The following is a 24,540-nucleotide window of genomic DNA, read 5'->3' as shown; positions in this document are numbered from 1 at the left end:
GGGGGCCTGCGGACATTGCGGGGTCCAAGCTTAGTCTCCAGCTGGGCCACCTAGGTGGCATTGGAGCACCTCCAAGGATGAAGACCTGGAGCAGCTCTCTTCCACACACAGGTGTCCAGCTGAGCCCTCTCCTAGCCCAAGGCCTCTGCCCCTGCTTTAGCCTGTCTGGCCCCTTACCTGAATGGTCATGATCACCTCCTCCTGGAAGAAGTGCAACACTCCTTGCAGTGTGGGGTCCACACAGAAGGTGCGGAGAGAGTCCAGAAAGATCAGCTTCTGGTCCAGATGCTGCCAGCCAGCGAGGGACAGGAAGACAGGCAGTGTCAGTAGGGAGAGACAGCCAGTGGGGGTGCTCAGCACAGCCCTGGCACCTTTGAGCTCAGGACAGGGGCAGAAAGACTGGCCAGGAGACATGGGCACAGCCTTGCAGAAGTGGCCACAATACCTCTGGTCTACACCTGATGAAGCCTAGGATGGCTTTCAGGGTGCTCTCATCCTCCCTTGGCATAGCCCAAGTGGAGCAGGATGGATCTGGCCAGGAGAGAAGAGGCAGGGGTGGGGGCCAGGTGAGGACCAGAGCCAAGCCCTCCGTCTAGCTCCTGGGGGTGTTCCTCAGCCCTTGCTGATGGCCAGGGCACCGGCGTCCCCTGTGCACCCCAGGGACAAGGGTGGCACGGGAAGGGGATCCTGGTGTGCCCGGCCATGAGGACAGGCTGGGCAGCCCCTGCCTGCAGCGCCCACACACTCACCTGCCTGCAGAGGCTGCAACTCACACACCTCGCTGGGCTGTGTTGCAGAGGTGGGAGTTAGGATGGCTTCATCCTTCTCCACCCAGGCCTGCCGGGGAGTGCCGGGGGGTCTCTCTGCCATCCTGCGAGAGAGACAGAGGGAGAGGAAGGCAGGGAGAGAAGGAGGGAGGGAGCGAAGGGGTGAAAGGGACCCTGCACTAGGCAGGGCGCCCGCTGCCAGGGGCAGCGGGCAGAGGTGTCTCCCTCAAGAGACTCCTCACTACTAGCCTGTCCTAACACCGTCCTCCCGGAGACTGTGCAGGCAGGGCTGGATGACACAGAAAGCCAACGGGACTCCAAAGTACACAGCGATAGGAACAGCGCTCCTCGCACTCAGCTGCAGCCACAGGGCTCAACGACTGAGTCTGTCGGTTGCCCAGGTTACGGTCAACCGCCGGGGCTGGCCCGGGCCCCTGGCTGCGTGCTGATTGGCTTGGGGCCCCTGGCTGCGTGCCGATTGGTCGAGCCCCTGGCTGTGTGCTGATTGGTTTGGGCTCCCCGGTTATGGTTGGGGTGTCCCAAGACCCCGTCCTTGGCCGTGCCTGGGTAGCAGCTGCCTGGGAGGGACGGGCTCGGGAATGCCTGTCCTGGGGATGCTCTAAAGAGACCCCGCTTTTGTCTTGAAACTTTGAGTGTTCAGGCTCTTTTCTCTTTGGCACCTGGGAGGCCTGGAAGGACAGTGGGAACATCCTTTCGGGCCAGTTTGTGCAAGGCAACAGACTCGCTTCCCAGGCGAGCAGCAGCCACCTCAAGGCTGCTGACTATGTGGGCAGCCACGCTGACATTGTAGCCGCTTGTGGGCTCCATGGCCGCGATGGCCATGAGGATGATCTCTGCCCGGCCGGAGGGCTGGAGGCATTCTGTGAACATCTGTGGGGTGAAGGAGAGAAGAATTGTCACCTACAGCCTGTCTCTCAGAGTATCTCAGCTGTGCAGCGAGAGGGAGATGCAGAGCCTTGCTGTGCTGGGGAGGACACCGATGGCAGGGCTCAGGGTCCTGAGGGAAACAGGAGCTCGCTGGGGCCTTTGCCTAGTCCCTTGCTGAGGAGCAGCGAGAGCCCTGTTCAGCCCCACACCTCAGGTGTCCCTTCAGCCACACTGACACCCTGGCCAGGAGCCGTGGGCACTGCTTACCGAGAAGAGTCTCCTGGCACGATTCTCCTTGAAAGCAGCTTTTGGGCTTCTGAACTGGATCTGAAGGCATTACCCTCCTCTTCCTGCTTCTGTTTCTTGTCATCTCCATCATGTGACTGCTTAGCAAAGCCCTTGCTAGGCACCACGTTTTGCATTCTCCATGCCCTCTGCAGCACATTCTAACTAGGATGTCCGTGTCACCCTTCTTCGCCAAGGATAAGGATGGTCTGAGTCAGCAGGGAGGAGACCAGGGGGCTGTCATCTCTCCTCGCATCTCGAAGGACTGTGGGAGCAAAGCGTCAGAGGTGAGGTGACAACCCTGTGTCCCCACCAGGAACTGCACGTTGCAGCCCAGGATTCCCTGGGCCAAGAGGGAGCCAGGGGACAGGTGGCTGGGCTGGAGGCTTCTGGTCAAGAATAGCCCCCTCCAGAAACACACGCTCCCCGCAGAGGCCAGATGGGAGCTGACCCTCCCTTAGCCCGGCTAGGGCGGATCTCTGTGCCAGGGCGCTTCCTCATCCCCACCGCCCTCACTCACCCTCTCTGACATGCTCCATGTCCTCCCGTTCATCCATCAGTCTTCCGATGAGGCCTGAGGGGACAAAACATGTCAGGGACCCCCCTGCCTGTCAGGGACCCCGTAGTCCACTGGGGACCCCACCAGCCAGCCCATAGAGCCACACAGCTCCCTGGGGAGGGCTGACCCCCGAGGGCAGCACCGGGGAGGGATGGATGAGATGGCTGCCAGCCCCAACTGTGCAGGCAGGGCTGGGAGGGGGTGAAGGGGTGCCCCAGAGGGTCTGTGGCAGAACACAGGGATGCTGGGAGAGGGGGGAGGGACCCTGGGGATTGTGGCTCACCAATGAACCTCACAGCCTCCAGCCGCAGGGCCTCCTGAGGGTTCCGCAGGTAGCTCTGGCTCTGGTGCAGGTAGTCCTTGGCCCTGCTCCTGTTCTTGGACAGCTGCAGACAGGAGTAGGGTGCAGGGTTTGCACAGAGCTGCCCCGACAGTCAGGTCAGTTTCCCCAGCCCAGCTGCCTGCCAGGTGGCACTGGGGTTGAGAAGGAGCAGAGGACTCCTCAGGAATGCGGATGCCGTGCCGGTGGCAGGGCTTGCCCAGGGAAGATCCCAGGGTCTTTGGGACTGTGCTTACCAAGCGCTCGCGGATGCTCCATGCCTGCTGAGTCCCAGCCAGCTGTGCCAGCCTCCTCCAGTTCAGGAAGTGGCCAGCGCTGCGGAGAGCTTCCTGGGAGGCCTGGAGAGCAGCAGAGATGCCACCACCATTAGCAGGGGCACAGGACCCGGTGCCCCCTCTCTTGGCAGGGCTCAGAGCCGCCTGTCCTGGGCCATCTGGGGAAGATGCACCGGCTGGGGACTGATGCTGCCACCAAGTTCAGCACCCCAGAGGAAGAAAAGGGCAGCAACTCTCTCTGACTGGAAGCCAGTTAGGGCTTTAACATTTTTGGCCCTGGTGGCCCCAGGCTCCCTTAGATCCACAGCTCAGTTCCTGGGGCTTCAAGGAAGGCAGAGGGAGGACAAATGAAGCAGGGGGCAAGGAGAGGGGACTCTGCCCGGTGCTACAGATGCAGCAAGCTAGACCTCACGGTGACACGCGTTTGAAGGGTCCAGTGTCAGGACTGCCCTGGCTGAAGGAGCAGCTGGGTTGGGAATCCCACCTGGGCCACACTCTTGCTCTCGTCGTGCAGGTGGAAGAGCAGTGGCAGCAGGCTGTTGCACACCACCTTCTTCATCTTTTCCTTCCCTTGGCGCGCCACGAGCCTCATCGCATCTCGGAAGAGACGGATGGAGAGCTCCCGCACAGTGTCCGACTCCTGGGGGAGGAGGGGAGGAGGATCTCAGGCCCAGTCTGATGGGGAGGAAGGGGCTGGCACAGAGATGGACATCCCCAAAGCAGCCACAGGCAGCCCTGCTGCAAAAGGGAGGGAGGTGCTGCTGGCCTGCCACCAGCGTCCCTGACGCCAAAGTGGGCTGAGTCCATGTGGGGTGTTTGGGATGCAGCTGAGGGCAGCACTAGGGTGTGGGGGCTGTGGGGCAGAGCACAGGAGCTGTGGTGGGAGACACGAATGGAAGTGCCCGGTGAGGGGGCACAGGGCTCTCCTCAGACTTACGTTGCCAAAGAGGGGCCAGAGCTTGTCAGCCAGCTCCAGGGCGGCGAGGTTGAGCCTCCTCCCCTCAAGCAGCCGCAGCATGGCGGCGAGCACGGGCAGGGCTGCGGCGCTGCTGGCGCCGTCGTCATCCCGCAGCCGCTCCAGGACGAGTGGCAGCAGGACGAGGGTTTTCCTTGCCTGTGTGAGACATGCCACCTCCTTCAGTGAAGCAGCGACCCGTGGCAGGGGCACAAACCCTCTGCACGTAGTGCTTGGCAGACAGCGCGGGTTATGGAGGGCAAGGCCCCGCCAGACCTGGCTCACCAGGGCGGCCAATGCAGGAGCAGGGCACGGAGGAGGAGGAGGAGGAGCAGCAAGGCCCGCTCCTTGCTAGCCCTGTGGCTGCCACCGCTCGGCTCGGGGCTGCTGTCCCGCCTGACCCCTACTCACTGTGTCGGGCCTCTGGGTGAGCCTGAGGATGGCTCTGAGCACCAGGCTGGGCATCCCCAGGCACTGGCTCTGCAGAGACATGGCCAGGATTTTCAGGGCACGTTGCAGCTCCTCCTCACAGTCAGAGCACTCCACTGTCTGAAACACACAGAGTGGCAGCTGTGGCAAGGAGCAGGGCACAGAGGAGGAGGAGGAGGAGGAGGAGCAACGCCCACTCCTTGCTAGCCCTGTGGCTGCCACTGCTCTGCTCGGGGCTGCTGTCCTGGCTGCCCCCTATACAGGGAACCCCCGGGGTTTATGTGCCTCTCTCTCCAGACACACCTGAGTCAGCTGATTTGGTTGTTGGTTTGGGTTTTGGCTTACTATACATACTTTGTAGTTCTGATTCAAAGACTTTGTCTTCCTTTCTGTTATTTGTGAGTAGGGTGTTTCTCACACTATCATCGGGCACTGTGGTGCAAGGGGCACCGTGCCAGGGGGAGCAGGACAAGTGTGGCCTCCTGCCAGCACCTCCCTGCCCCACAGATGCCCTCTTGCAGAGGGGTGTCACCTTCTTGGCATGCAGCAGGACAAGGGAGTTGGCGTGGGGGGTTGTTTGTGCCTGGGCAAAGTTATAGGGGATGATGGTGTAGAAGTGGAAGGAGAGGCTGGGAGGGAGTCTTGTTCTGCTTGAGGAAGGCTCTGCAAAGGGACCTGGACAGGCTGGGTCAATGGGCCAAGGCCAGATGTACGATACTAAGCTAGGCCAAGGGCTGGGTCCTGCACTCGGATCACAACACCAGGCACGGGGAATGGTGGCTGGAAAGCTGCCCTACAGAGAAAGCACTGAGGGTGTTGGGTCAAAAGCACCTGAATATGAGGCAGCCCAGGTGGCCAAGACAACCAACAGCATCCTGGCCTGCATGGGCAACAGTGTGACAAGCAGAAGCAGGGAAGTCGTCATCCCCTGGGACTCATCACTGGTGTGGCAGTTCAGGCTGGGTGCTTCCTGGGCCGCCACCTAAGTTACACCTCCAGTGTCCCAGGTGTCCAGGCCAGTAGGTGGACAGAGGAAGCTGCATCTTTCTACCCCGCGATTCTGCACCCTACAACTCCATCTGCAAAGTCATCCTCTTGCTCTTCCTTCCCTCTCTGCTCCCTGCCGGGCAATGGGAGGGGAGCACCTCAGGCCTCTAGGCCTGCTTAGGCCTAATGCCAGTATAAGAAGCGGGGGGGCAGGCTCAGGCCTGGCCAGCCTGAGACTGGCCTAGCAGTGGGGGAGGAAGAAAGAGGCCTGGGGGTTTTGGGTGCACCCTCAGGTGGGGAGAAGGGAAGCCTGAGACTTTTGGGGTGTGGTGCAAGGGAATTCTGTGTGCTTTGGGATATCTCTACCACTATGCTTTGTAGTTTCTTTGTGGAGTATCAATTCCTTTTCCGTTTAAACTTTCCATCACTGCCTGGAGTACACAGTTCAGTTTTGAGGCCCTCACTACAAGAATGAGAGACTCACACAGAATCACAGAATCACCAGGGTTGGAAGAGACCTCAAAGATCACCAAGTCCAACCCATCACCACAGACCTCATGAGTAAACCACGGCACCAAGTGCCACATCCAATCCCCTCTTGACCACCTCCAGGGATGGCGACTCCACCACCTCCCTGGGCAGCACATTCCAATGCCTAACAACTCTCTCTGGGAAGAACTGTCTCCTCTGGAGCAGGTGCAAAAATGGACCAATCAAGCTGATGAAGGGTCTGGAGAAAGTTCTTACGAGGAGTGGCTGAGGGAATGGGGGGTGTTCAGTCTGGAGGAAAGGAGGCTGAGGGTTCTCTACAACTCCCTGAAAAGAGGAGGTTGTAGTGAGGTGGGGGTTGGTCTCTTCTCCACAGTTAACAAGTGACAGGACAAGAGGAAATGGCCTCAAGTTGTGCCAAGGGAGGTTTAGATTGGATATTAGAAGACATCTCATCACCAGAACAGTTACCAAAGGCTGAAACTGGCTCCTCAGGGAGGTGGTTGAATTCCCATGCCCGGAGGTGTTTCAAAGATGCAACAATGAGGTGCTGAGGTTTAGCAGCAGACTTGGTAGAGTTAGACAATGGTTAGACTGCAGGAACTTCAAGGTCTCTTAAAACAAATTTATTCTGTGATGGGGGTGGGGGGGGTGGGAAATTCTGCCAGAAAGAGGTTTTCAGGGCTTCCAAAGTGGATCTGAAGGCTTCAGAAGTGTCCTCTTCCTCCTTCTCTTTCTTGTCACCACCATCTTCATGGCAGGGCTCAGGGTCCTGAGGGAAACAGGAGCTCGCTGGGGGCCTTTGCCTAGCCCCTTGCTGAGGAGCAGCGAGAGCCCTGTTCAGCCCCACACCTCAGGTGTCCCTTCAGCCACACTGACACCCTGGCCAGGAGCCGGGGGCACTGCTTACCGAGAAGAGTCTCCTGGCACGATTCTCGCTGAGGAACATCCAAGGCTGCTTCTGTGAGCCCACCAGAGGCTGCAGCTGCCCACTGTAATCCATCCACTCCACCTTGCCTGGGAAGCAGCAAAAGTGGGGTGCTCAGAAAGGGAGTGCGGGGTGGGAGGTGCAGCCTGAGATGGTTGGACAGAAAAGTCACTGGCAAAGCAAGAGAGCACCCGGACAGGTCTGGGGAGCAGATAGCCAGGGAGGGCCCAGGACTGCTGTGGGCAGGGGCCAGGGGCAATGGCTGTTCAGGCTGCATCAGGCTTTCTCCCTCTCTCCAAGGAGAGTGAGCCCTGGCTGCAATGTCCTGGGGCAGCCCATCCCAACACAGCTTCTCTTACTTGTCTGCTGCAGGACGAAGATGTGCAGTTCATAGAGAGCTTCTGCAGCCTCGCAGGAGGTCTCCTTGTCCTTGCAGGTGCAGGAGAGGGTGAGCTGCCCCACCAGCTTCCCCAGCAGACCAAACTTCTGGATCTTGGGGCACTCATGTCTGAGGATCTTCCTCTGTGCAAAACAGGGGCAGATCTGGGGGAAGAGAGAGAGGATGGGCAGAAGTGGAGCCTGGGCAGAAAGGAAGTCCCAGCTAGTCCCAGAGCAGCGGGGCAGCAGCCCAGAGCAGGTCAGGGCTGCCAGAGCCAGGCTTCTGCCTGTGCCTGGGGCAGTCCTGCTCTGCCCTGCCATGCCCTGGGAGAGAACATGAGCAGGACAGGGGCAGGGACAAGGCCCCAGCCCCCAAACAGCTGCTGCCTGTGTGCCCAGCTTCCCTTGAGTGTCCTGGAGCTCAGAGGCACAGGGCTAGGGCACGGGGGATGCCCAGAGCAGGAACTCAGTACCTCCAGCCCTGAGGAGTTGTTGATGAAGTTGAGCAGCCTAGCGATCTGTGCCATGGCTCTCTTCTGCACCTCTGGCAGCTGGGAACAGGTGTAGGGCAGCAGCACCTGGGAAGAGAAAAGCTTCTGGGGTGCCAGGAAGGTGGCATGGCACATAACGGCATGACCAGACCTGCTGAGGGGCAGTGGCTGGCATGGTGCTCGTGTCCTTGCTCTTTGCAGCAACTGGCTCCAGCAGGCAGATCATCCCATCCTGCTCCTGCTGCTGCCTCTGTTGCCTTCCAGTTCCCTTCAAAATATGTCTCTCTGCCCCCACCAAAGGGACCCCAAGACTTACGGGGTGACTCCCTCCCTCGCTTGAGGGCTCTGGGATATGGCCTGTGGCCCCCTGCCCCCAGCCGTGTACCAAGTGCTACTGGGAGGGGGAGACCCACACCATTCAAGCCAGTGGTCACTCCCTGTGGGGCCCCTGTCCCAAGGCCTGACCTTCAAGATGTTTTGGAGCTCCACGCCGCCAAGGGTGCCAGCGCTGCAGACCAGTGCCTGCAACATGCTGTCCATCGCAGACAGGGTCTGCAAGGGGTAAAAAGTCTTGAGGACAGCCCTGGAAGGCTGGGGGGGTCAGCCGTGGCTCCGTGGTGTCCAGAAAGGGGCCTTGGGGCAGAGGAGGTCCCCATGTTTCCCCCCATGGCACACCTTGGAGTAGAGGAAAGCCACAGAGCCCCGGCTGTGCTGTGGAGGCAGGCTGAAGACGCTCTTGAAGCAGGCCTGCAGGATGCTGTACTTGTCTTGCTGAAGCAGCCTGGCTCTACTGCAGGGACAGAGAGATGCTCTTCAGACTCAGCAAGGAGGGGCCAGACCCTGGGTGTGAACCCTAGGGGTGCTGTGAGGGCCACCTGGAACTGGGGGGAGGACAGGCTGGGGCCTGTGGCACGTACCTCATGGTGGCCGTGGCCAGCATGGCTTGCTGCCGCACCGCGGTGTCCAGGCAGTCAATGGGCTCCTCCTGCAGCAGCCACTAGGAAGCACAGCAAGATGAGACAGGGTGGAGCAGGGCAGGTTCTTTCAAGCCAGCAAGCTCTTGCAGGGCTGGCAGAGGCCACGTTACCCCCACCCAGCACTCAGGGGTGCCAAGCCCCATGGCAGGAAGGGTGATACCAACCACAGAGCCACCGGCTGGCCAAGGGACCTGCAGACATTGTGGGGTCCAAGCTCAGTCTCCAGCAGGGCCAGGATAGGGATGGAGCACCTGTTAGGAGTGAACTGCTTCTGTTGGTTGTCCCACCACATCAGCACCTCGAATAGCATCAGCTCCACAGTGAATGACACTTGGAAAAGCAGTGCCAGGAAAAGCTGGGGGAAAATTGCCTTCACCTCCTGCTGGCAGGCGGGCTGCAGGACGATCTTGCCTACGATCTTGATGGCCTGCAGAAAACACCCAGGCAAGAGGATATTGCTGCAGCCCGGGGGAGGTCAGGGCCTGGGCTGGGCAGGGGAGGGCAGTAGGGGGCCTGGACAGCTGAGAGAGCCCAGGAAGGTCAGCAAGGCCTCACGCAGCAACTCACTGCTTACCGAGAAGAGTCTCCTGGCACGTTTCTCCTGGAAAGCAGCTTTTGGGCTTCCGAACTTGTTTGTCCAAGGATAAGGATGGTCTGAGTCAGCAGGGAGGAGACCAGGGGGCTGTCATCTATCCTCGCATCTTCAAGGACTGTGGGAGCAAAGCGTCAGAGGTGAGGTGACAACCCTGTGTCCCCACCAGGAACTGCACGTTGCAGCCCAGGATTCCCTGGGCCAAGAGGGAGCCAGGGGACAGGTGGCTGGGCTGGAGGCTTCTGGTCAAGAATAGCCCCCTCCAGAAACACACGCTCCCCGCAGAGGCCAGATGGGAGCTGACCCTCCCTTAGCCCGGCTAGGGCGGATCTCTGTGCCAGGGCGCTTCCTCATCCCCACCGCCCTCACTCACCCTCTCTGACATGCTCCATGTCCTCCCGTTCATCCATCAGTCTTCCGATGAGGCCTGAGGGGACAAAACATGTCAGGGACCCCCCTGCCTGTCAGGGACCCCGTAGTCCACTGGGGACCCCACCAGCCAGCCCATAGAGCCACACAGCTCCCTGGGGAGGGCTGACCCCCGAGGGCAGCACCGGGGAGGGATGGATGAGATGGCTGCCAGCCCCAACTGTGCAGGCAGGGCTGGGAGGGGGTGAAGGGGTGCCCCAGAGGGTCTGTGGCAGAACACAGGGATGCTGGGAGAGGGGGGAGGGACCCTGGGGATTGTGGCTCACCAATGAACCTCACAGCCTCCAGCCGCAGGGCCTCCTGAGGGTTCCGCAGGTAGCTCTGGCTCTGGTGCAGGTAGTCCTTGGCCCTGCTCCTGTTCTTGGACAGCTGCAGACAGGAGTAGGGTGCAGGGTTTGCACAGAGCTGCCCCGACAGTCAGGTCAGTTTCCCCAGCCCAGCTGCCTGCCAGGTGGCACTGGGGTTGAGAAGGAGCAGAGGACTCCTCAGGAATGCGGATGCCGTGCTGGTGGCAGGGCTTGCCCAGGGAAGATCCCAGGGTCTTTGGGACTGTGCTTACCAAGCGCTCGCGGATGCTCCATGCCTGCTGAGTCCCAGCCAGCTGTGCCAGCCTCCTCCAGTTCAGGAAGTGGCCAGCGCTGCGGAGAGCTTCCTGGGAGGCCTGGAGAGCAGCAGAGATGCCACCACCATTAGCAGGGGCGCAGGACCCGGTGCCCCCTCTCTTGGCAGGGCTCAGAGCCGCCTGTCCTGGGCCATCTGGGGAAGATGCACCGGCTGGGGACTGATGCTGCCACCAAGTTCAGCACCCCAGAGGAAGAAAAGGGCAGCAACTCTCTCTGACTGGAAGCCAGTTAGGGCTTTAACATTTTTGGCCCTGGTGGCCCCAGGCTCCCTTAGATCCACAGCTCAGTTCCTGGGGCTTCAAGGAAGGCAGAGGGAGGACAAATGAAGCAGGGGGCAAGGAGAGGGGACTCTGCCCGGTGCTGCAGATGCAGCAAGCTAGACCTCACGGTGACACGCGTTTGAAGGGTCCAGTGTCAGGACTGCCCTGGCTGAAGGAGCAGCTGGGTTGGGAATCCCACCTGGGCCACACTCTTGCTCTCGTCGTGCAGGTGGAAGAGCAGTGGCAGCAGGCTGTTGCACACCACCTTCTTCATCTTTTCCTTCCCTTGGCGCGCCACGAGCCTCATCGCATCTCGGAAGAGACGGATGGAGAGCTCCCGCACAGTGTCCGACTCCTGGGGGAGGAGGGGAGGAGGATCTCAGGCCCAGTCTGATGGGGAGGAAGGGGCTGGCACAGAGATGGACATCCCCAAAGCAGCCACAGGCAGCCCTGCTGCAAAAGGGAGGGAGGTGCTGCTGGCCTGCCACCAGCGTCCCTGACGCCAAAGTGGGCTGAGTCCATGTGGGGCGTTTGGGATGCAGCTGAGGGCAGCACTAGGGTGTGGGGGCTGTGGGGCAGAGCACAGGAGCTGTGGTGGGAGACACGAATGGAAGTGCCCGGTGAGGGGGCACAGGGCTCTCCTCAGACTTACGTTGCCAAAGAGGGGCCAGAGCTTGTCAGCCAGCTCCAGGGCGGCGAGGTTGAGCCTCCTCCCCTCAAGCAGCCGCAGCATGGCGGCGAGCACGGGCAGGGCTGCGGCGCTGCTGGCGCCGTCGTCATCCCGCAGCCGCTCCAGGACGAGTGGCAGCAGGACGAGGGTTTTCCTTGCCTGTGTGAGACATGCCACCTCCTTCAGTGAAGCAGCGACCCGTGGCAGGGGCACAAACCCTCTGCACGTAGTGCTTGGCAGACAGCGCGGGTTATGGAGGGCAAGGCCCCGCCAGACCTGGCTCACCAGGGCGGCCAATGCAGGAGCAGGGCACGGAGGAGGAGGAGGAGGAGCAGCAAGGCCCGCTCCTTGCTAGCCCTGTGGCTGCCACCGCTCGGCTCGGGGCTGCTGTCCCGCCTGACCCCTACTCACTGTGTCGGGCCTCTGGGTGAGCCTGAGGATGGCTCTGAGCACCAGGCTGGGCATCCCCAGGCACTGGCTCTGCAGAGACATGGCCAGGATTTTCAGGGCACGTTGCAGCTCCTCCTCACAGTCAGAGCACTCCACTGTCTGAAACACACAGAGTGGCAGCTGTGGCAAGGTGCCCTGCTGGCTCCAAGCGTCATCTCAGGCCAAGGACACCAAGGGCAAGACCAAGTCCAGATGGAGACTGCAGGAACTGCACAGAGCCCCCATGCCCCACAGCACTGGGTCTGGGAGAGCTGTGTCAGATGCAGCTTGCAACCAATGCCATCAGGCTCACCTCAATGAAGAAGACCATGGCAATCATCTCACAGCTCGGGTCCTTCCCGCTGAGGATCTCTGCCAGCTGGCAGAAGAAGGTGGAGCGCAGGAGCGTTGGCATCTCCATCATCTCCCTGGCAGAGGAAAGGAGGAGATTGGGCAGGTAGATCTCTTTGGGATGTGCACCAGTCTGGACATCTCCAGCCTGCAGCACCACTCTGAGCAATGGGCATTGCCCTGCCATCAGCCTCAAGGCAGGGGATGGCAGCGTGGGCTGCCCGGTCCCCCAGGAGCGGGGAGAAGAGGCTCTGACCTGGCCACGATGCGCACTCCCATGAGGTGGGTCTTGGCTCTGAGCAGGGCGTCCCAGCCCCCCTGTTCCTGGATGGCCAGCACCTGGCTCTCCAAGCCCATGCTGCAGAGCAGCGCTCTCATGGACTGCACGGCAGACCTGCACAAGGAGAAACGCTTAGCTCCCACCTGGCCCCCTGGACTGGCTGTGAGTGGCTGTCAGGGCTGAGAGGACAGGGATGGAGCACCTGATAGGAGTGCACTGCTCCTGTTGGTTGTCCCACCACATCAGCACCTCCGCAGGCATCAGCTCAGTGGTGAATGACACTTGGAAAAGCAGTGCCAGGAAAAGCTGGGGGGAAATTGCCTTCACCTCCTGCTGGCAGGTGGGCTGCAGGACGATCTTGCCTACGATCTTGATGGCCTGCAGAAAACACCCAGACAAGAGGATATTGCTGCAGCCAGGGGGAGGTCAGGGCCTGGGGTGGGCAGGGGAGGGCAGTTAGGGGGCCTGGACAGCTGAGAGCAGCCCTGGAAGGTCAGCAAGGCCTCACGCAGCAACTCACAGCCATGCAGAAGAGGCGTGGGTCGGTCTCGATGCAGGTCTTGCGCTGCGACCTGTCCATCATCACTCTGACCAGCTCCTGCAGCACCTTCTCCCTGGTCTGGGGCTTGGAGAGCACCACGTTCCACATAGTGCTGGCAGCCCTGAAGGGACACAGGGCTCTGTCAGCAGGGACACCGTGAAGGGTGGCCAGGCTGAAGTCCCTCAGGATGGTCTCGGGGCCCCACTGCCAGTGGGAGAGAAGCCCCAAAGGCTGCTGAGGCCCATACCTGCTGCTCCTTTGTGAGAAGTGCAAGAGAGTGGCCACCACCGCTCTGGGGTCTTGGTCCATCAGCGCCAGCAGGGCTCTGTCCAGGCTCTTGAGGGCTACCAGTGCCTTGATGGAAGGCAGCTTTCTGTAGATGGCACTCACAATCTTCCTCACCTGGAGGGGAGACAGGGGTGGGAGTGGAGACGCCAGCAGGGTGAGCATGGCTGTTCCCACAGCTCCCACTGGGAGCTGCTTCTGTTGCCATTGCAGTATGCAGGCTCGAGCCGGTGTCAGTGCCGGCCAGGAGCAGAGCAGGGGAAGGAATGGTCCCCTGGGGAAGCAGCCATGCCACCCATGGGCTACTCACCGTTCCTGGCAGGAAGGAAGAGTCCACCACAAGGCTGCTGACCATGTGGGCAGCCACGCTGACATTGTAGCCGCTTGTGGGCTCCATGGCCGCGATGGCCATGAGGATGATCTCTGCCCGGCCGGAGGGCTGGAGGCATTCTGTGAACATCTGTGGGGTGAAGGAGAGAAGAATTGTCACCTACAGCCTGTCTCTCAGAGTATCTCAGCTGTGCAGCGAGAGGGAGATGCAGAGCCTTGCTGTGCTGGGGAGGACACCGATGGCAGGGCTCAGGGTCCTGAGGGAAACAGGAGCTCGCTGGGGGCCTTTGCCTAGCCCCTTGCTGAGGAGCAGCGAGAGCCCTGTTCAGCCCCACACCTCAGGTGTCCCTTCAGCCACACTGACACCCTGGCCAGGAGCCGTGGGCACTGCTTACCGAGAAGAGTCTCCTGGCACGATACTCCCTGAAGAACATCCAAGACTGCTTCTGTGAGCCCACCAGAGGCTGCAGCTGCCCACTGTAATCCATCCACTCCACCTTGCCTGGGAAGCAGCAAAAGTGGGGTGCTCAGAAAGGGAGTGCGGGGTGGGAGGTGCAGCCTGAGATGGTTGGACAGAAAAGTCACTGGCAAAGCAAGAGAGCACCCGGACAGGTCTGGGGAGCAGATAGCCAGGGAGGGCCCAGGACTGCTGTGGGCAGGGGCCAGGGGCAATGGCTGTTCAGGCTGCATCAGGCTTTCTCCCTCTCTCCAAGGAGAGTGAGCCCTGGCTGCAATGTCCTGGGGCAGCCCATCCCAACACAGCTTCTCTTACTTGTCTGCTGCAGGACGAAGATGTGCAGTTCATAGAGAGCTTCTGCAGCCTCGCAGGAGGTCTCCTTGTCCTTGCAGGTGCAGGAGAGGGTGAGCTGCCCCACCAGCTTCCCCAGCAGACCAAACTTCTGGATCTTGGGGCACTCATGTCTGAGGATCTTCCTCTGTGCAAAACAGGGGCAGACCTGGGGGAAGCGAGAGAGGATGGGCAGAAGTGGAGCCTGGGCAGAAAGGAAGTCCCAGCTAGTCCCAGAGCAGCGGGGCAGCAGCCCAGAGCAGGTCAGGGCTGCCAGAGCCAGGCTTCTGCCTGTGCCTGGGGCAGTCCTGCTCTGCCCTGCCATGCCCTGGGAGAGAACATGAGCAGGACAGGGGCAGGGACAAGGCCCCAGCCCCCAGACAGCTGCTGCCTGTGTGCCCAGCTTCCCTTGAGTGTCCTGGAGCTCAGAGGCACAGGGCTAGGGCACGGGGGATGCCCAGAGCAGGAACTCAGTACCTCCAGCCCTGAGGAGTTGTTGATGAAGTTGAGCAGCCTAGCGATCTGTGCCATGGCTCTCTTCTGCACTTCTGGCAGCTGGGAACAGGTGTAGGGCAGCAGCACCTGGGAAGAGAAAAGCTTCTGGGGTGCCAGGAAGGTGGCATGGCACATAACGGCATGACCAGACTTGCTGAGGGGCAGTGGCTGGCATGGTGCTCGTGTCCTTGCTCTTTGCAGCAACTGGCTCCAGCAGGCAGATCATCCCATCCTGCTCCTGCTGCTGCCTCTGTTGCCTTCCAGTTCCCTTCAAAATATGTCTCTCTGCCCCCACCAAAGGGACCCCAAGACTTACGGGGTGACTCCCTCCCTCGCTTGAGGGCTCTGGGATATGGCCTGTGGCCCCCTGCCCCCAGCCGTGTACCAAGTGCTACTGGGAGGGGGAGACCCACACCATTCAAGCCAGTGGTCACTCCCTGTGGGGCCCCTGTCCCAAGGTCTGACCTTCAAGATGTTTTGCAGCTCCACGCCGCCAAGGGTGCCAGCGCTGCAGACCAGTGCCTGCAACATGCTGTCCATCGCAGACAGGGTCTGCAAGGGGTAAAAAGTCTTGAGGACAGCCCTGGAAGGCTGGGGGGGTCAGCCGTGGCTCCGTGGTGTCCAGAAAGGGGCCTTGGGGCAGAGGAGGTCCCCATGTTTCCCCCCATGGCACACCTTGGAGTAGAGGAAAGCCGCAGAGCCCCGGCTGTGCTGTGGAGGCAGGCTGAAGACGCTCTTGAAGCAGGCCTGCAGGATGCTGTACTTGTCTTGCTGAAGCAGCCTGGCTCTACTGCAGGGACAGAGAGATGCTCTTCAGACTCAGCAAGGAGGGGCCAGACCCTGGGTGTGAACCCTAGGGGTGCTGTGAGGGCCACCTGGAACTGGGGGGAGGACAGGCTGGGGCCTGTGGCACGTACCTCATGGTGGCCGTGGCCAGCATGGCTTGCTGCCGCACCGCGGTGTCCAGGCAGTCAATGGGCTCCTCCTGCAGCAGCCACTAGGAAGCACAGCAAGATGAGACAGGGTGGAGCAGGGCAGGTTCTTTCAAGCCAGCAAGCTCTTGCAGGGCTGACAGAGGCCACGTTACCCCCACCCAGCACTCAGGGGTGCCAAGCCCCATGGCAGGAAGGGTGATACCAACCACAGAGCCACCGGCTGGCCAGGGGGCCTGCGGACATTGCGGGGTCCAAGCTTAGTCTCCAGCTGGGCCACCTAGGTGGCATTGGAGCACCTCCAAGGATGAAGACCTGGAGCAGCTCTCTTCCACACACAGGTGTCCAGCTGAGCCCTCTCCTAGCCCAAGGCCTCTGCCCCTGCTTTAGCCTGTCTGGCCCCTTACCTGAATGGTCATGATCACCTCCTCCTGGAAGAAGTGCAACACTCCTTGCAGTGTGGGGTCCACACAGAAGGTGCGGAGAGAGTCCAGAAAGATCAGCTTCTGGTCCAGATGCTGCCAGCCAGCGAGGGACAGGAAGACAGGCAGTGTCAGTAGGGAGAGACAGCCAGTGGGGGTGCTCAGCACAGCCCTGGCACCTTTGAGCTCAGGACAGGGGCAGAAAGACTGGCCAGGAGACATGGGCACAGCCTTGCAGAAGTGGCCACAATACCTCTGGTCTACACCTGATGAAGCCTAGGATGGCTTTCAGGGTGCTCTCATCCTCCCTTGGCATAGCCCAAGTGGAGCAGGATGGATCTGGCCAGGAGAGAAGAGGCAGGGGTGGGGGCCAGGTGAGGACCAGAGCCAAGCCCTCCGTCTAGCTCCTGGGGGTGTTCCTCAGCCCTTGCTGATGGCCAGGGCACCGGCGTCCCCTGTGCACCCCAGGGACAAGGGTGGCACGGGAAGGGGATCCTGGTGTGCCCGGCCATGAGGACAGGCTGGGCAGCCCCTGCCTGCAGCGCCCACACACTCACCTGCCTGCAGAGGCTGCAACTCACACACCTCGCTGGGCTGTGTTGCAGAGGTGGGAGTTAGGATGGCTTCATCCTTCTCCACCCAGGCCTGCCGGGGAGTGCCGGGGGGTCTCTCTGCCATCCTGCGAGAGAGACAGAGGGAGAGGAAGGCAGGGAGAGAAGGAGGGAGGGAGCGAAGGGGTGAAAGGGACCCTGCACTAGGCAGGGCGCCCGCTGCCAGGGGCAGCGGGCAGAGGTGTCTCCCTCAAGAGACTCCTCACTACTAGCCTGTCCTAACACCGTCCTCCCGGAGACTGTGCAGGCAGGGCTGGATGACACAGAAAGCCAACGGGACTCCAAAGTACACAGCGATAGGAACAGCGCTCCTCGCACTCAGCTGCAGCCACAGGGCTCAACGACTGAGTCTGTCGGTTGCCCAGGTTACGGTCAACCGCCGGGGCTGGCCCGGGCCCCTGGCTGCGTGCTGATTGGCTTGGGGCCCCTGGCTGCGTGCCGATTGGTCGAGCCCCTGGCTGTGTGCTGATTGGTTTGGGCTCCCCGGTTATGGTTGGGGTGTCCCAAGACCCCGTCCTTGGCCGTGCCTGGGTAGCAGCTGCCTGGGAGGGACGGGCTCGGGAATGCCTGTCCTGGGGATGCTCTAAAGAGACCCCGCTTTTGTCTTGAAACTTTGAGTGTTCAGGCTCTTTTCTCTTTGGCACCTGGGAGGCCTGGAAGGACAGTGGGAACATCCTTTCGGGCCAGTTTGTGCAAGGCAACAGACTCGCTTCCCAGGCGAGCAGCAGCCACCTCAAGGCTGCTGACTATGTGGGCAGCCACGCTGACATTGTAGCCGCTTGTGGGCTCCATGGCCGCGATGGCCATGAGGATGATCTCTGCCCGGCCGGAGGGCTGGAGGCATTCTGTGAACATCTGTGGGGTGAAGGAGAGAAGAATTGTCACCTACAGCCTGTCTCTCAGAGTATCTCAGCTGTGCAGCGAGAGGGAGATGCAGAGCCTTGCTGTGCTGGGGAGGACACCGATGGCAGGGCTCAGGGTCCTGAGGGAAACAGGAGCTCGCTGGGGGCCTTTGCCTAGTCCCTTGCTGAGGAGCAGCGAGAGCCCTGTTCAGCCCCACACCTCAGGTGTCCCTTCAGCCACACTGACACCCTGGCCAGGAGCCGTGGGCACTGCTTACCGAGAAGAGTCTCCTGGCACGATTCTCCTTGAAAGCAGCTTTTGGGCTTCTGAACTGGATCTGAAGGCATTACCCTCCTCTTCCTGCTTCTGTTTCTTGTCATCTCCATCATGTGACTGCTTAGCAAAGCCCTTGCTAGGCACCACGTTTTGCATTCTCCATGCCCTCTGCAGCACATTCTAACTAGGATGTCCGTGTCACCCTTCTTCGCCAAGGATAAGGATGGTCTGAGTCAGCAGGGAGGAGACCAGGGGGCTGTCATCTCTCCTCGCATCTCGAAGGACTGTGGGAGCAAAGCGTCAGAGGTGAGGTGACAACCCTGTGTCCCCACCAGGAACTGCACGTTGCAGCCCAGGATTCCCTGGGCCAAGAGGGAGCCAGGGGACAGGTGGCTGGGCTGGAGGCTTCTGGTCAAGAATAGCCCCCTCCAGAAACACACGCTCCCCGCAGAGGCCAGATGGGAGCTGACCCTCCCTTAGCCCGGCTAGGGCGGATCTCTGTGCCAGGGCGCTTCCTCATCCCCACCGCCCTCACTCACCCTCTCTGACATGCTCCATGTCCTCCCGTTCATCCATCAGTCTTCCGATGAGGCCTGAGGGGACAAAACATGTCAGGGACCCCCCTGCCTGTCAGGGACCCCGTAGTCCACTGGGGACCCCACCAGCCAGCCCATAGAGCCACACAGCTCCCTGGGGAGGGCTGACCCCCGAGGGCAGCACCGGGGAGGGATGGATGAGATGGCTGCCAGCCCCAACTGTGCAGGCAGGGCTGGGAGGGGGTGAAGGGGTGCCCCAGAGGGTCTGTGGCAGAACACAGGGATGCTGGGAGAGGGGGGAGGGACCCTGGGGATTGTGGCTCACCAATGAACCTCACAGCCTCCAGCCGCAGGGCCTCCTGAGGGTTCCGCAGGTAGCTCTGGCTCTGGTGCAGGTAGTCCTTGGCCCTGCTCCTGTTCTTGGACAGCTGCAGACAGGAGTAGGGTGCAGGGTTTGCACAGAGCTGCCCCGACAGTCAGGTCAGTTTCCCCAGCCCAGCTGCCTGCCAGGTGGCACTGGGGTTGAGAAGGAGCAGAGGACTCCTCAGGAATGCGGATGCCGTGCCGGTGGCAGGGCTTGCCCAGGGAAGATCCCAGGGTCTTTGGGACTGTGCTTACCAAGCGCTCGCGGATGCTCCATGCCTGCTGAGTCCCAGCCAGCTGTGCCAGCCTCCTCCAGTTCAGGAAGTGGCCAGCGCTGCGGAGAGCTTCCTGGGAGGCCTGGAGAGCAGCAGAGATGCCACCACCATTAGCAGGGGCACAGGACCCGGTGCCCCCTCTCTTGGCAGGGCTCAGAGCCGCCTGTCCTGGGCCATCTGGGGAAGATGCACCGGCTGGGGACTGATGCTGCCACCAAGTTCAGCACCCCAGAGGAAGAAAAGGGCAGCAACTCTCTCTGACTGGAAGCCAGTTAGGGCTTTAACATTTTTGGCCCTGGTGGCCCCAGGCTCCCTTAGATCCACAGCTCAGTTCCTGGGGCTTCAAGGAAGGCAGAGGGAGGACAAATGAAGCAGGGGGCAAGGAGAGGGGACTCTGCCCGGTGCTACAGATGCAGCAAGCTAGACCTCACGGTGACACGCGTTTGAAGGGTCCAGTGTCAGGACTGCCCTGGCTGAAGGAGCAGCTGGGTTGGGAATCCCACCTGGGCCACACTCTTGCTCTCGTCGTGCAGGTGGAAGAGCAGTGGCAGCAGGCTGTTGCACACCACCTTCTTCATCTTTTCCTTCCCTTGGCGCGCCACGAGCCTCATCGCATCTCGGAAGAGACGGATGGAGAGCTCCCGCACAGTGTCCGACTCCTGGGGGAGGAGGGGAGGAGGATCTCAGGCCCAGTCTGATGGGGAGGAAGGGGCTGGCACAGAGATGGACATCCCCAAAGCAGCCACAGGCAGCCCTGCTGCAAAAGGGAGGGAGGTGCTGCTGGCCTGCCACCAGCGTCCCTGACGCCAAAGTGGGCTGAGTCCATGTGGGGTGTTTGGGATGCAGCTGAGGGCAGCACTAGGGTGTGGGGGCTGTGGGGCAGAGCACAGGAGCTGTGGTGGGAGACACGAATGGAAGTGCCCGGTGAGGGGGCACAGGGCTCTCCTCAGACTTACGTTGCCAAAGAGGGGCCAGAGCTTGTCAGCCAGCTCCAGGGCGGCGAGGTTGAGCCTCCTCCCCTCAAGCAGCCGCAGCATGGCGGCGAGCACGGGCAGGGCTGCGGCGCTGCTGGCGCCGTCGTCATCCCGCAGCCGCTCCAGGACGAGTGGCAGCAGGACGAGGGTTTTCCTTGCCTGTGTGAGACATGCCACCTCCTTCAGTGAAGCAGCGACCCGTGGCAGGGGCACAAACCCTCTGCACGTAGTGCTTGGCAGACAGCGCGGGTTATGGAGGGCTAGGCCCCGCCAGACCTGGCTCACCAGGGCGGCCAATGCAGGAGCAGGGCATGGAGGAGGAGGAGGAGGAGCAGCAAGGCCCGCTCCTTGCTAGCCCTGTGGCTGCCACCGCTCGGCTCGGGGCTGCTGTCCCGCCTGACCCCTACTCACTGTGTCGGGCCTCTGGGTGAGCCTGAGGATGGCTCTGAGCACCAGGCTGGGCATCCCCAGGCACTGGCTCTGCAGAGACATGGCCAGGATTTTCAGGGCACGTTGCAGCTCCTCCTCACAGTCAGAGCACTCCACTGTCTGAAACACACAGAGTGGCAGCTGTGGCAAGGAGCAGGGCACAGAGGAGGAGGAGGAGGAGGAGGAGCAACGCCCACTCCTTGCTAGCCCTGTGGCTGCCACTGCTCTGCTCGGGGCTGCTGTCCTGGCTGCCCCCTATACAGGGAACCCCCGGGGTTTATGTGCCTCTCTCTCCAGACACACCTGAGTCAGCTGATTTGGTTGTTGGTTTGGGTTTTGGCTTACTATACATACTTTGTAGTTCTGATTCAAAGACTTTGTCTTCCTTTCTGTTATTTGTGAGTAGGGTGTTTCTCACACTATCATCGGGCACTGTGGTGCAAGGGGCACCATGCCAGGGGGAGCAGGACAAGTGTGGCCTCCTGCCAGCACCTCCCTGCCCCACAGATGCCCTCTTGCAGAGGGGTGTCACCTTCTTGGCATGCAGCAGGACAAGGGAGTTGGCGTGGGGGGTTGTTTGTGCCTGGGCAAAGTTATAGGGGATGATGGTGTAGAAGTGGAAGGAGAGGCTGGGAGGGAGTCTTGTTCTGCTTGAGGAAGGCTCTGCAAAGGGACCTGGACAGGCTGGGTCAATGGGCCAAGGCCAGATGTACGATACTAAGCTAGGCCAAGGGCTGGGTCCTGCACTTGGATCACAACACCAGGCACGGGGAATGGTGGCTGGAAAGCTGCCCTACAGAGAAAGCACTGAGGGTGTTGGGTCAAAAGCACCTGAATATGAGGCAGCCCAGGTGGCCAAGACAACCAACAGCATCCTGGCCTGCATGGGCAACAGTGTGACAAGCAGAAGCAGGGAAGTCGTCATCCCCTGGGACTCATCACTGGTGTGGCAGTTCAGGCTGGGTGCTTCCTGGGCCGCCACCTAAGTTACACCTCCAGTGTCCCAGGTGTCCAGGCCAGTAGGTGGACAGAGGAAGCTGCATCTTTCTACCCTGCGATTCTGCACCCTACAACTCCATCTGCAAAGTCATCCTCTTGCTCTTCCTTCCCTCTCTGCTCCCTGCCGGGCAATGGGAGGGGAGCACCTCAGGCCTCTAGGCCTGCTTAGGCCTAATGCCAGTATAAGAAGCGGGGGGGCAGGCTCAGGCCTGGCCAGCCTGAGACTGGCCTAGCAGTGGGGGAGGAAGAAAGAGGCCTGGGGGTTTTGGGTGCACCCTCAGGTGGGGAGAAGGGAAGCCTGAGACTTTTGGGGTGTGGTGCAAGGGAATTCTGTGTGCTTTGGGATATCTCTACCACTATGCTTTGTAGTTTCTTTGTGGAGTATCAATTCCTTTTCCGTTTAAACTTTCCATCACTGCCTGGAGTACACAGTTCAGTTTTGAGGCCCTCACTACAAGAATGAGAGACTCACACAGAATCACAGAATCACCAGGGTTGGAAGAGACCTCAAAGATCACCAAGTCCAACCCATCACCACAGACCTCATGAGTAAACCACGGCACCAAGTGCCACATCCAATCCCCTCTTGACCACCTCCAGGGATGGCGACTCCACCACCTCCCTGGGCAGCACATTCCAATGCCTAACAACTCTCTCTGGGAAGAACTGTCTCCTCTGGAGCAGGTGCAAAAATGGACCAATCAAGCTGATGAAGGGTCTGGAGAAAGTTCTTACGAGGAGTGGCTGAGGGAATGGGGGGTGTTCAGTCTGGAGGAAAGGAGGCTGAGGGTTCTCTACAACTCCCTGAAAAGAGGAGGTTGTAGTGAGGTGGGGGTTGGTCTCTTCTCCACAGTTAACAAGTGACAGGACAAGAGGAAATGGCCTCAAGTTGTGCCAAGGGAGGTTTAGATTGGATATTAGAAGACATCTCATCACCAGAACAGTTACCAAAGGCTGAAACTGGCTCCTCAGGGAGGTGGTTGAATTCCCATGCCCGGAGGTGTTTCAAAGATGCAACAATGAGGTGCTGAGGTTTAGCAGCAGACTTGGTAGAGTTAGACAATGGTTAGACTGCAGGAACTTCAAGGTCTCTTAAAACAAATTTATTCTGTGATGGGGGTGGGGGGGGTGGGAAATTCTGCCAGAAAGAGGTTTTCAGGGCTTCCAAAGTGGATCTGAAGGCTTCAGAAGTGTCCTCTTCCTCCTTCTCTTTCTTGTCACCACCATCTTCATGGCAGGGCTCAGGGTCCTGAGGGAAACAGGAGCTCGCTGGGGGCCTTTGCCTAGCCCCTTGCTGAGGAGCAGCGAGAGCCCTGTTCAGCCCCACACCTCAGGTGTCCCTTCAGCCACACTGACACCCTGGCCAGGAGCCGGGGGCACTGCTTACCGAGAAGAGTCTCCTGGCACGATTCTCGCTGAGGAACATCCAAGGCTGCTTCTGTGAGCCCACCAGAGGCTGCAGCTGCCCACTGTAATCCATCCACTCCACCTTGCCTGGGAAGCAGCAAAAGTGGGGTGCTCAGAAAGGGAGTGCGGGGTGGGAGGTGCAGCCTGAGATGGTTGGACAGAAAAGTCACTGGCAAAGCAAGAGAGCACCCGGACAGGTCTGGGGAGCAGATAGCCAGGGAGGGCCCAGGACTGCTGTGGGCAGGGGCCAGGGGCAATGGCTGTTCAGGCTGCATCAGGCTTTCTCCCTCTCTCCAAGGAGAGTGAGCCCTGGCTGCAATGTCCTGGGGCAGCCCATCCCAACACAGCTTCTCTTACTTGTCTGCTGCAGGACGAAGATGTGCAGTTCATAGAGAGCTTCTGCAGCCTCGCAGGAGGTCTCCTTGTCCTTGCAGGTGCAGGAGAGGGTGAGCTGCCCCACCAGCTTCCCCAGCAGACCAAACTTCTGGATCTTGGGGCACTCATGTCTGAGGATCTTCCTCTGTGCAAAACAGGGGCAGATCTGGGGGAAGAGAGAGAGGATGGGCAGAAGTGGAGCCTGGGCAGAAAGGAAGTCCCAGCTAGTCCCAGAGCAGCGGGGCAGCAGCCCAGAGCAGGTCAGGGCTGCCAGAGCCAGGCTTCTGCCTGTGCCTGGGGCAGTCCTGCTCTGCCCTGCCATGCCCTGGGAGAGAACATGAGCAGGACAGGGGCAGGGACAAGGCCCCAGCCCCCAAACAGCTGCTGCCTGTGTGCCCAGCTTCCCTTGAGTGTCCTGGAGCTCAGAGGCACAGGGCTAGGGCACGGGGGATGCCCAGAGCAGGAACTCAGTACCTCCAGCCCTGAGGAGTTGTTGATGAAGTTGAGCAGCCTAGCGATCTGTGCCATGGCTCTCTTCTGCACCTCTGGCAGCTGGGAACAGGTGTAGGGCAGCAGCACCTGGGAAGAGAAAAGCTTCTGGGGTGCCAGGAAGGTGGCATGGCACATAACGGCATTACCAGACTTGCTGAGGGGCAGTGGCTGGCATGGTGCTCGTGTCCTTGCTCTTTGCAGCAACTGGCTCCAGCAGGCAGATCATCCCATCCTGCTCCTGCTGCTGCCTCTGTTGCCTTCCAGTTCCCTTCAAAATATGTCTCTCTGCCCCCACCAAAGGGACCCCAAGACTTAAGGGGTGACTCCCTCCCTCGCTTGAGGGCTCTGGGATATGGCCTGTGGCCCCCTGCCCCCAGCCGTGTACCAAGTGCTACTGGGAGGGGGAGACCCACACCATTCAAGCCAGTGGTCACTCCCTGTGGGGCCCCTGTCCCAAGGCCTGACCTTCAAGATGTTCTGCAGCTCCACGCCGCCAAGGGTGCCAGCGCTGCAGACCAGTGCCTGCAACATGCTGTCCATCGCAGACAGGGTCTGCAAGGGGTAAAAAGTCTTGAGGACAGCCCTGGAAGGCTGGGGGGGTCAGCCGTGGCTCCGTGGTGTCCAGAAAGGGGCCTTGGGGCAGAGGAGGTCCCCATGTTTCCCCCCATGGCACACCTTGGAGTAGAGGAAAGCCGCAGAGCCCCGGCTGTGCTGTGGAGGCAGGCTGAAGACGCTCTTGAAGCAGGCCTGCAGGATGCTGTACTTGTCTTGCTGAAGCAGCCTGGC

The 24,540-nt window shown here is 60.6% G+C and overlaps 2 protein-coding genes and 1 long non-coding RNA gene across 3 annotated transcripts; all 3 read right to left on the bottom strand.

Moving 5' to 3' along the window:
• Positions 1-2,119: 2,119 nt before the first annotated feature.
• Positions 2,120-14,955, bottom strand: LOC128899831 (uncharacterized). The gene is made up of 29 exons (XM_054179572.1): positions 14,803-14,955; positions 14,311-14,473; positions 13,934-14,040; positions 13,519-13,668; positions 12,903-13,325; positions 12,621-12,760; positions 12,359-12,496; positions 12,065-12,179; positions 11,734-11,871; positions 11,305-11,481; positions 10,852-11,007; positions 10,329-10,556; positions 10,036-10,138; positions 9,714-9,767; positions 9,343-9,458; positions 9,125-9,175; positions 8,689-8,768; positions 8,447-8,561; positions 8,237-8,323; positions 7,754-7,858; positions 7,262-7,445; positions 6,885-6,991; positions 4,481-4,618; positions 4,052-4,228; positions 3,599-3,754; positions 3,076-3,303; positions 2,783-2,885; positions 2,461-2,514; positions 2,120-2,205 (listed from the first exon to the last, which is right to left on the bottom strand). The coding sequence occupies exons 1-29, from the start codon at positions 14,953-14,955 to the stop codon at positions 2,120-2,122; spliced, it is 4,032 nt and encodes a 1,343-aa protein (XP_054035547.1).
• A 3,147-nt stretch (positions 14,956-18,102) lies between these two features.
• On the bottom strand, positions 18,103-23,601 carry LOC128899671 (uncharacterized). The gene is made up of 10 exons (XM_054179372.1): positions 23,587-23,601; positions 23,245-23,428; positions 22,868-22,974; positions 20,464-20,601; positions 20,035-20,211; positions 19,582-19,737; positions 19,059-19,286; positions 18,766-18,868; positions 18,444-18,497; positions 18,103-18,188 (listed from the first exon to the last, which is right to left on the bottom strand). The coding sequence occupies exons 1-10, from the start codon at positions 23,599-23,601 to the stop codon at positions 18,103-18,105; spliced, it is 1,248 nt and encodes a 415-aa protein (XP_054035347.1).
• A 141-nt stretch (positions 23,602-23,742) lies between these two features.
• Positions 23,743-24,540, bottom strand: LOC128897836 (uncharacterized). The gene is made up of 3 exons (XR_008462607.1): positions 24,430-24,540; positions 24,220-24,306; positions 23,743-23,841 (listed from the first exon to the last, which is right to left on the bottom strand). It is a non-coding gene; the product is annotated as an uncharacterized LOC128897836 (long non-coding RNA).

The sequence above is a fragment of the Dryobates pubescens genome, chromosome 1 (assembly GCF_014839835.1).
Source record: "Dryobates pubescens isolate bDryPub1 chromosome 1, bDryPub1.pri, whole genome shotgun sequence".
NCBI lineage: Eukaryota > Metazoa > Chordata > Aves > Piciformes > Picidae > Dryobates > Dryobates pubescens.
Note: the sequence above shows the minus strand (reverse complement) of the source record. Positions and strands in the feature narration are given on the sequence as shown.

What these genes read in the sequence shown, in the direction of transcription:
- LOC128899831 (XM_054179572.1), bottom strand. Translation starts at nt 14,955, where the DNA reads ATGTGCCATGCCACCTTCCTGGCACCCCAGAAGCTTTTCTCTTCCCAG. An exon ending in GTGCCAGGAGACTCTTCTCG is followed by an intron (nt 4,619 to 6,884) that starts GTAAGCAGTGCC and finishes TGTGTGTTTCAG; the next exon opens with ACAGTGGAGTGCTCTGACTG. An exon ending in AGAGCAAGAGTGTGGCCCAG is followed by an intron (nt 3,304 to 3,598) that starts GTGGGATTCCCA and finishes ACTTGGTGGCAG; the next exon opens with CATCAGTCCCCAGCCGGTGC.
- LOC128899671 (XM_054179372.1), bottom strand. An exon ending in AGAGCAAGAGTGTGGCCCAG is followed by an intron (nt 19,287 to 19,581) that starts GTGGGATTCCCA and finishes ACTTGGTGGCAG; the next exon opens with CATCAGTCCCCAGCCGGTGC. An exon ending in GGAGGCTGTGAGGTTCATTG is followed by an intron (nt 18,498 to 18,765) that starts GTGAGCCACAAT and finishes TTGTCCCCTCAG; the next exon opens with GCCTCATCGGAAGACTGATG.